We start from the raw sequence: 11,685 nt of genomic DNA, 5'->3' as shown, positions 1-11,685 counted from the left end.
CATTGTCGGATTGAACAAGTGTTTTTATTTTGTTTTGAACAAATTTTTTGTTCAGTACGCTTTCATTTAAAATAGTCAATCGTTTTCCCTTTATAATTTAGATGGATCACTTCAAAATGACAGCGAAATTTTCCGGCATAAATAGAACTTTTAAGAAGAACTTTCAAACAAATTACGCACTGTGGCTGTAGTATCTGTGAACCCCATCTCTAAATAATTTTCGTTGTATTTACGTTTTTTGATCGGGTTTACGAAGTCATTCGCATTTGATTTACTATGATTAACTACTTGACTACCATTTTCGTCATTGCTTCCCCCTTTTACGAACTGAATACATTGAGTTGTCTTTGTAATATGCTTTTTATTAAAGTTTTCACCTTCCAACCAACGGTCCATCTTTAAAAAATAAAAGAACACGTAAACGTCGTAAACAATACGCACATTTGATACGTAAATAACAGAATGCCATGAAACGGTGTAAATTCACGCAAACTACTGAAGGTAAAGAGCTAAAATAAATTGATTATATCAAATAGACTTTATATTTTAGATTGACTAGATACGATATTTTTTATTTTCATTTTTATTAATAACTATGGCATTTTCAAAATAAGCAAAATTTTTAAAAAAAATTGGATGCAAGTAATGAGTGTAATAAATATTTGATAAAAAAGATAAATAATCTTCAAAACTTGACATATTTTACTTATTTTGCATTTGAAATTGAACAAGTAAGAAATTTGTGATCTAAAATCGTTATTAAAAGGCTGTAGAAATTAACAAAAAAAAAAAAAAAATGAATGTATAAAAAACAACAAAATAAGTGATATTTCAAAATATCGTTATCGAAAGGAACATTTTAAATTAAATCGATACCTATTGAAATTATTAGTATTTTTTCATTTTGGCCCACCCCTAGTTTCAAATATCAGAATAATAAGTAATACGAATTTAATTAAAGTTAATTAATTTTTATTAGTTATTTTATTAGTTAATTAAATATATCGTCCGACATGATTAGATGATTAAGGTAATATTAGTGAACAATCAATACTAATAATTATTTACAATAATAATAATTATGACCAAATTACTATATTTTAAAATTTTAATTAATTACAATACTATGACAATACTATTTTAAAGTATTATATTTATGAAATATAATTACATTATTTTTATTTAAGATCAGGTCTCACAACAAACGCCATTTAGCGTTAAGTCCCCTTGGACTTAGAAGATTTATATTAAAGATGCTGTATAATCTTACCTTAAATAAGAAAAAATCCGTCGTATTCCATCTCCCTTCACTTTAACCACTGTTTACCTTTTTAAAAACATTCAACAGTTTCAAATGCTGTATTCATAGATGATTCATATCGAATACACGATTATTAAAATTATTAAGATAAAAAAAAAAAAAATGATAATATAATTCAACAAAATATCATAATTATTATAAATTGTTGTTAAAAAAAAAAAAAAAAACTGTAAAAACATTTTTGTGTGATTAATATTTATTTTTATATAATTTTTAGTAGCATAATTCTACATTTTCTATTCTGTTGTTTCTATATATTTTTCTATTCTAACTACCAATCTAAGCGAGGTTTATCCACTAATTTGACTGTGAAATCTTCGGGAGCTCTTTCAAATTCTACCATCACTATGGTGTTCAATCCAGAAACTAAATATGGTGCTGGCACATAAAGTGTGATTTGTGGCCCAACTTGAGGCCAATATCTTCCGATGTTTATGTTATTGATAAATGCAATACCCTAAAACGTGAAAAATTTAATTAATTAATTTTTTTTTTTTTTGCTTTTATTAAGTTCTTTTTAGTAATACAATTATTTATATATAATGGCCGTATATATAATATGGCCGTAGCATGAAGATATGGTGAGAGTTGTCAACGCCCCGAGTGAAATTCTTGGGAAACGCCAAAATGAAAAATTTGCATTTTATCTTCAAATTTACAACGGTCATTGTTATATATTTAATTTATAATTTTAAATTTCAACCTCTTTTATGCTTAATGAAGCAATTGATGAAAATATTATCTAATAATTATATTATTTTTAAATTAAAAATACTTAAGAGTGCATTTTGAAGTTTCGCCTTGGGCGCAATATTTATTTCCTACGGCAGTTTATATATACATTAAAGTAATATATAAGTTTTTAAATTATTTTTGTACTAAAATTTTGATTGATTGATATTAAAGTATTTTTAGAGAACCCTTAAATCCTAAATACTTTAAATCTGTGATTTTCAACCTTTTGATATCCCAATGAAAATTTTTACGTACTATTTAAATATATACGTAATTAAGTTGCGCTAAAATACATTTTTTTTTATGTATCCGTGTCCAAATAATTTGTTTTTAAAGAAATCTGTGCTCCCATATAATCCTACTTAAAAACATTACGCGTAAACTGCACCAGTTTTCTTGATTATAATCTGTTAGTTGTTTGGCATTTGAAAAAATCTTGAAGATCCGCTAAAATTCTCGATTGGTAGACGAAAAATGCGGCAATTTTTTTCATTTCCGATTTTCACCTACAATAAATTGGTTGTCCGCGTTTTATATCTAGCCAGAGAGATTTGAGCTCATATTCACTAATAACTAATAATATTAAAATATGATCCACTATAAAAAATGTTGTCGAAAATATTTTTCAAAAAATCGAGACAGGCATACCAAACCAGACCGGGGTCAATAAGTGATGATGACGACCGGGTAACAGAACAGAATTATTATAGGATTAATATCTTAAATGAATTCATGTCGAAGTAGCTCTTAGTAGATTAATTAGATTTTTTCTATTTAATATTTTTTACTTTTTTTTGAACTTAGAAGTAGCATAAGTATTCAAATCGAGAATTGCTCCTAAAAGATTAAACGCGACCACAGGTCTAAAATAAAATTGACCAATTTTTCGTTGTTTTTATTAAAATTAAAAATGTATTTAATTATATTTGAATTTATACATTTTTTTAATGAGAATATGAGAAGTGCAAAGTAGCTTATTTCATATTTATTGATATTATAAAATCGACAGGTTACCGTGTACAAATGAATTGGGTAAAAATTAAAATTCACTAAATATAAGAAGAACTTTGGATCTTGAATAAAACAGTAATCTAGAAACCTAAACAGCAATGAGTCCATTGACACTAGTGTGAGGGGGGTTAAAGGGTTAAACCACCCTTCTACATTATAGAAAAATTAAAAAGTAAAAATTATTATGTACAACAGTATTAAAAAAAAAATATATTGTTTTATTTCAAATTAAATCAAAAAATTGTCTTAAATATAAAATACTTAAAATATTTACCAATTTATAATAATAATTATAATTTTATAATAATATATTATATATAATAATAATTATTTCATGCGAATTTCGTGCTGAATATTTGTAAAATAAATATTTCGAATGTGTAAATTTTGACTAGAAGGCTAGCGAGATGTATTACCAATACATCGTGGATTTTTGGTTTTGGAGGGGAACGAGTGTCAAGCGAATTTCCGAATCAGTCTTGCGAATTCATGTGAATTTTGTGCTAATTATTTGTATAATTTTTTTTAGATTTTTATTTTGGGTGGGGCTGGTAACACATTTGTCATGTACTTTCCTAAATGTTATTATTTTTTTAATTTTTACTTTTTATATTAAATATAATTAAAAATAAAAATAAAATATTAATATCAATTTTATGTTTTTTTTTAAATTTTAATAATTATAAATTTTGTTAAATTAATAATATCGTACTAAGTATAAATCAGACGCAATTTACCTAGGTATTGTAACCTTTTGATACTTGATAACATTACACATTGATTGTATATACTTTAGGTGCAGTATAAAATTGCCAGAAAATCCCTCCAAAACAAAATTACTATCAACCTGTTATATAACAGTAATCTCAGTAGACGTTAATTTATCTGTGTGATAATTGTTTTTATCAATAACTAATGATTTTTTTAAATTCACCTTCTACAATTAATATAATCGATCAATATTTTAAAACATTTCTCAGCTTTTAATTAATATTAAAAAGTATGATTGGATTTATAAGCAACTAAACAGCCCAACTAACTGAAGTCTATAGATACAAAACAAAATATTTATTTTTTTTTATAAGTTTTATGTCTAAATTTGAATTTTTTTTATTACTTAGTAACTCTTTATTTTTAAAACTAAAAATTTAAAGATATATTTATTGATATCAGTAAAGTTAATCTACTAACGAAATTAGGAATTTTAATTTCTATTACATTCTTATATTAATTATATTTATATGTTAAGCATACAGTAGTTTTGTACTGCATTCGTCATACTATAACACATTTTAAAAGTATAACTGTTTTGCTGTTTTGTAGTTTATTTAAAGCTAGTTTTCTAAGTAGAAAATAAATGCTTAAATATGATATTTTATTATATTTATAATAAAATATAAAATTAGTTTATCTGTGTTATCAGTTAATTAATTTTCAATTGAATAATTAAAACTCCAACATTAATTATACATAATATGTATTAATATATTATATTAAAATATATATTAAAATCATGCAAGTAAGTAGAATGTATAAAAACCAAAAAAAATAAATAGGTTAAACATTTTGAACGTAGAGAATAAATAAAAGAAATTATTACTAACTTTTGACCACCCAGATGTATCTAAGTACGTATCTAAAGGTTTTGAATGTCTATGGTCTTGAGGTATGATAAATATCCCTCTGTAATACGCAGGTGGTTTCACATTCGGTTGTAGATTTTCAAATTCCAACCAGGATGTGTCGTTCAACGGATATCCAGTCATAACCCACGGACCTAGGATATTTTTTCCTAGTGTTACGTTAGATAAGATCCCCTAAAAAGCATTTATTTATACGTTTCATGTAGAAGGCATTATAACTGAGTTACTTTTTTGTCCTTTAAAAATTTTAAACTGTTGATTCTGCCTTGATTTTCAACTAGAATATTCAGCTTTTTGTTATTGTTAGTTATCGGTACTTCCATTGATGTATCTCCATTTGATCGGCTCATTGTTCCTATTTTCACCTGAACAGATAATATTTATACAGTTACAATGTTTATTATAGTTTGTCAATTGGATTTCTATTAAATATGTAAAAATAATTTTATTATGTTCCGATCGTTAATGTGACCTTAAAATGTAATAATTAAATGTACGAACACAGTCTAAAAATATAATCGCCCGATCCCGAAGTTTTTCTATGATTAGTGGTAGTTTGGTTGGTCGTGCAATCGTTGGTAAATTTGTTTCGTACAAAACTAGTCCATGATTTATATCCATATCTTCAAAGCTCAACGGTACTTCATTTATGACGGGTTTTATGTGCATAGATGTTTGGTCGAATAGACTTACAACAGGTAATAGATTAACTATTCCATAATTGCCTTTAGGTGCACGTCTTGGCGTTGAGGTGGTTGGATGATTCTAAACACATAACGTAACGTACTTATATTTAAGTGGTTTATACATGTTTTAAAAAATATATATAAAGCCATAAATTTTTATTTTCTTCGAAACATTGTTTAGGTTGTGTGAATATAAAATTACCGCTTCTTTAAGGACCCTCTGAATATCATAATATTTGTTTGTAGGATCACCGGCCTCGTCTAATGGAGCTTTGAAATCGTATGACGTTAACTGAGGTAGATAGCCGGCTGTTTCTAAAGTTGATCCTACTGTAGTGGCACCTGAAGAAAATCCGAAATTGGTTCCACCGTGGAACGGAAATAAATTGAACGATATGTTGTTTGATAAAAAATATTTTAACCCTTGGATTATGTCCTTGGAATATCTGTCTGGTCGTGTTTGATTCCAATATGCGATCCATCCAGTGTAAAATTCAGAATTTACCAAAGGACCTTTTTTCTGCACTTCTTTCATATAACCGAAACATTCAGTCACTATAAAAAAAATTATTATTACTTCATTACAAAAATTATGTTAAAATTTACCAGAGTTAATTATACTGTTACGTAAATGTATTGAGTCAAATAATTTATTACATTTTTATAAGAATTTTGGATTCTGAGTGAAATGAGAAATTTATTGGTTTTACCATCTGTTTTTTTTTGTGGCTCTCTACATGATTTCGACAAAAACTGCTTCGATCATCAATAGTTTATTTTTGTAATTGATCAAAAATGTTATTAAGTTGGTAACTTTGGGGGTCTTTTTTATATTTCTCAATAGTTCACAAAATAATTGAGAAAAACTATCGGTTTTCGTCATAATCGAATTTGTTTAAAACTGGACGCTGATATCACCATTTCTAGAGATTGTATAATTTTCAAAATAGGGTTTTCCATGTGTTATTGTTTCCCATTATAACTGTGTTCGCTTTTCATAACATTTAAAAAAAATATATCAACATTAAAATACCTCTTACTAAATCTATTTATTAAAGAAAGAAAAATTTAAACTTATAATAACTATAATTGCACATATTATATCGCATAATAATGGGTCATATCTAATTATAATTGTCGGTTTATTTTCTTTCATCCTGAGTGAAGCTAGAAAACAAGAAACGTATTGGTTGATTCGTGAACATTTACAACCATCTGTCTCGGATTAGATGAAACGGAATTAGTGTTTTTTGTTTTTAGGTCTGTTTTTACGATTTCGATAATCAAAAAGAAAGATAATTAATGATAGCAAATTATGCTAAAAATTATACATAAAAAGTAAATTTTTGAATTTTCACTTAAATTATTTGAATATCTAAACGAACTTGGAATAAATTAAATTATTTATTTTTTTTTCGTAAAATATTAACTATAGGCACTTTTAAATATAGATATGATACTTATATAAACATATATTATTAAAACAATTATAACCATTAATATTAAATTCATTGAATTCATAAATAAATAAATAAATAAATAAATAAATAATTTAATTAGTGGCGGCTCGTGTATATGCGTACAAGTGTACGTGCACTACCTGTCACAGGCGGGTTTAAGGAGGTGGATAAGAGGGCAGTAACCCCCCCTCCACCCTTGGAACTAAACTATCTATTTTACAAAGCAAAGTATTATTATATATTAATAATTATAATAAAATATCGTCAATGATCATTGATGAATATGGTACTTACTTTATATATTTTTTTTATAAATAAATAGCTCACTTTTGTTGTTAATTATATGTATTTACTCATATTTTAAAATGGTTTCAGATTAAAATTGAATGTAACTATTTAAACTTTGTCATTATTGTAAATAAATTACTTACTTACGAGGGACTCAAAAACATATTCTGTAATTTAAAATTGTATAAAGAATTAAAAAACCAACTAACTAAATTCTTAAACCTCCATTAGCCCCTCCATTGGTTAATGATAAGACCCGCCCCTGCTACCTACCCAATCTCAAAGAAAAATTAAAAACATAAACCATAATAATACAACTAAATACCTGTAGTGTTATTAAGATCATTTTTCAAAATATAAATATATAAATTCAGAATATTATGAAAATAATATAATATTTAGATTGGGTTATTCCGAATGCCAAACGGGTAGGCGGTTGTCCACGATTGAACGGTATCAGTGTGTGTGTTATAGTCATAGGCGTGCGCAGGGGGTATGTAAATGTATACCCTAAATGTAGAGCCTTCTTTCCAAAATTACATAAAATAAATAAAAATTATGACATATTTGGTCTTATGTGTATTATGTGATTATGTATTACATTATGATTTTTATTATATTTTTATATTCAGTCCCAAACAGTTTAATTTATTTTTGAAAGACAAATCATATGCTATAATAACGTTAATGAAATTAAGAAGTTCGATAATTCAAGCGAGATTAAATAACTATCAACTACAGAACAAGAAATGGCTATAATTTAAAATCCCGAAGACATTATTGGTGATATTAAAAACTCAACTGTACGCAGAATCTTTTTATGATTAATTTTAATTATTTATTAAATTTATTTTGTTTTTTTGTTTAAGTATATAATTACGTTTTTATTTATTTACCCTATTTAAACGTATTACTCAAACCATTTCAAGTGTTATGTATTTAATTTTTTTTTTTCGTAATTTATTTTAAATTTTAATTATGAAGACAGTTATAACAATTAAGAAATGGCTATTCAGTCTCTTTTTTCGAGAAAAAAAAATAAAATTTCAAATTAAATAGGTAGTTATTAAGATCAGAATTTTGAACGCTTAAATTAACTTTCAGTTTTAGGGGGGGGGGGAGGTAGGCAATGGAAACCTTTTGCATATCCTGAAATAGAGGTCTGCGCACGCCTATGGTTATAGTGGTGCAGTAGTGCACACTATTGCTGTGCACATTTGTACAATGTAAAAATTAAAACAAGTCGAAACACGCAAAACGCGTTATAATGGAATTGATGTGCACATAACTAATTAAATTGTTTTCAGCGAATTGTTTTCGATGTCGCCGCGCCGTTGCACGTTGGCATCGGCATTATGATTTATTTTTATTCTCATTTGATTATTAAATTCTGATTATCGGCTGATAATGTAAGTCATTATCTTTAATTCAAAACATCAATTGTGTTTCAGTTTATTATCAACTACCGACGTTAACGAATATTATAATTCATGTAACTAACGAACAGCAATTCATTTAATTATATATATATATATATATATATATATATATATATATATATATAAGTTAGGAATTGAAATCGATTTCAAATATCGATAAAAATCGTTAAAAATCTTTTAGAAAATTAAAATCAATATCAAAATCGTTAATGGTTAGCATGGACTAAGATATAATGGATTGGAAACGAGCCTCTTATCATGGCCACGAATGTATGTACTAAAGGGAATTGAGGGGGGTCACTATAGGGACCCAGAGTTTACAACGCCATCTGTTGACTAAATATTTAAGCTGAATAATTGGCTTTTGGTGGTTTAAAAAAAGAAACAGTGGGATTTCTTTTTAAACTAGAGCATCCTTTTACACTGCACTTACGATTTCTCATTTTAAAAAAATGTTTTAATAATAAATAATTAAATATTTTAAAATTGTTATTTATCCTTCTCACGGACGTGATTTCTCTATTGGATTAAAATGCGGCACCAAATACGACACGGGTAGCGTTGAAAACATTGGGTCCCCAGTGTTATTATCAGTGGAATCTTTTGGTAGTCGTCCCCCAACCTCCGCCGACCTCGTCGTTTCCAGTCCATTATATCTTAGTAATGATCTTAGTAATGGTTAGTAATGATTTTCAAAATTGAAATTGAAAAAAAGGTAAAATCGATATTTCATATCAAAATCAAAATAATTTTAATAATTAAAATGATTTTAAATCAAATTAATTTAAAACTCAATAGCCATTAGGTCTATTTATATTGTCAATTCGTAGACATTGCCATATTTGGTAATAATATTGATTAGAAATAATAATAAATAACTAGTACCTATTTTATTTTCTTAGAATATTTACGATAAGAAATCAGCGTTCGATGAGCTATTGTTGTTTTTATACACACGATTTATTCCGTATAATAAACTATTTATAAACATTTTGTAGTGTATTAACATAGAATAGATTAAATCAGAATAGAAACTGATAAGAAATTACACGGGCTCTTATGGCCGTCCAAAAATATGGTCCACCATATTGAAAGGACTCATCAGTGTAGACCTAAAATTTAATATGAAATATTTTATATACAATAAAGACAGTGGTGTACAATATTTTTTATGATACCAAGATTATTGTTAGCTTTTTCTTGAATAATGTAAACAAATATACACACACAGAATAGATTAAATCTATTTTGTGATACATATTTACTAATTATAATATATCATTAATCTTTAATGAAAAGGATTTTACTTTTTAACACAAGCCAAATAATAATAGTATTTAAATAAATAAATCAATAAAATTGCATTTTCTTTTTAATTTCAGTTTATTAATGTATTATTTAGTGTATAAACAAAATAAATTATAAATGGTAATAAAAGACATATAAATATTATTAATAATAATGATAATAATAATAAGAACAAATTGTTAAAAATAATTTTCTTTCGGATTATAGGATTATAAATAATTAATAAATGGTAATTACAAATACAAATGAAATATTATAAATGGGATAAGAAATTAGTTTTCCATTTTTTTATTTTTTTTTCAAAAACTGAAGTTCTATTAAAAAATTTAACTGTTGTGAAAATCCTAAACCTAATATATACATTTAATAAAAAAGATCAGTCGAAAAGTTTACATGAGTGATTAAAAGGAACATTACTAAAATGAAGTTTCAACTTGGAGCCAACTCTATTTTCTATAAAACTAGAAGGAAATAATTTAATAAAAATATTTTTTAACTCAAAAATAAAAGATAGAAATTGAAGTATATGGAGCATCATTAGGTTTCTAAATGTAGAGTGATCACTTGTAGCATATGCTTTAAAAAAACATAAAATAAGTGACTGGTCTAATAGTTTTTGATGACGGGCATAATTTATACAATCCTCGTATATATATAATTTTCTAAACATTTCTTCATTATATAACCACATATACAAGAAAATTTGTTTTTCTCAGGTAAATTTAAATTTCTATAATCAACTGTATCGATAATGATTGATTTAAATTTAAAAGGACTTTTTTCTGGTGCTAGCGGATTAAGGAATTCACCACAACCTATTTCAGAACATAAAATTTGGTCCAAATCCTGAATACAATTAGCATAAGGTGAGGTTTGAAAATAATTTAAGCAAAATATTTTTTTAAAAGTCCAACACAGTTGAATGGGAGTCTATTGTACGACATATTAGACATTGTTTATAGTGTTTATACAAAAAGAATCAAGTAGTAACAAAATATATTGAAAAATAACAACTACAACAAGTTTTCACAAAAATCGTAAAAATTAGTATAAAATCACAGGGTAACAACGATAAAAAAAATCTGTAAACAAAATACGTCTTCAGTCGACCAGTGATGTTTACCAACAAACTTAAAGCCGTTGATTTTTTTAGTTGGTTTACAAAACAAAACATTACATTTTATGGTTCGTTGTTAAACATCTTGATAATATATAATTGACAGTGTATCTAAATAATACAGATATAATATAAACATGTTTTCTTTCTATCTAGCTAACCTGTCGAGCCCTTTCAAAATTTCGGACAAAAATTTGGGCGGCCAAGAGTTTCCATTTTGCTTTAATCTATTCTGTAGTATTATTATGTATAAGATATTAATTTATAATACTCCATTGGCTGTCACCCGTGTGTTATATTTTTCACCAATAATATACAATCGAATAACCTAAAATAGTTTTATTTTGTACTTTTGAAGTCTTGCAAGGCGTCGTCATATTTGTCCCACATTTAAAATATTGTTCTCATATTTAGTTAAATTATGTCTGAGTATAAATTTAATTTTACATTTATTTTATATTTAAAACTTTATTTTACATTTTAATCATTTCACATAGATGTATCCCCACTTTATTTCATTTTAGCTTCACTTTCGTATTATGTTTTTTCATTTTTGTGATACTTTAAAAATAATTGTAGTTTGTACGAAATGTTTTATATCATATATAATAAAACAATGGATTTAAATATGTACTACCTACATCAGTAGCTTGTCACTACAGCCTAAAACACTATTA

The 11,685-nt window shown here is 26.1% G+C and overlaps 1 protein-coding gene across 1 annotated transcript in view; it reads right to left on the bottom strand.

The window, feature by feature from the left end:
* Positions 1 to 1,515: 1,515 nt before the first annotated feature.
* LOC112683728 (beta-galactosidase-like) overlaps positions 1,516 to 11,685 on the bottom strand; it is a gene marked incomplete in the record, with an annotated part of 44,229 nt that continues 34,059 nt past the window's right edge. The window contains 5 exon segments of the mRNA XM_025554884.1: positions 1,516 to 1,778; positions 4,672 to 4,884; positions 4,938 to 5,075; positions 5,212 to 5,475; positions 5,599 to 5,951. Coding sequence (XP_025410669.1) covers positions 1,593 to 1,778; positions 4,672 to 4,884; positions 4,938 to 5,075; positions 5,212 to 5,475; positions 5,599 to 5,951 — 1,154 coding nt within the window.

Source organism: Sipha flava, unplaced genomic scaffold, assembly GCF_003268045.1.
Source record: "Sipha flava isolate LNK unplaced genomic scaffold, YSA_version1 233_pilon_pilon, whole genome shotgun sequence".
Classification (NCBI taxonomy): Eukaryota; Metazoa; Arthropoda; class Insecta; order Hemiptera; family Aphididae; genus Sipha; species Sipha flava.
This window is presented reverse-complemented; position numbering and strand designations above follow the sequence as displayed.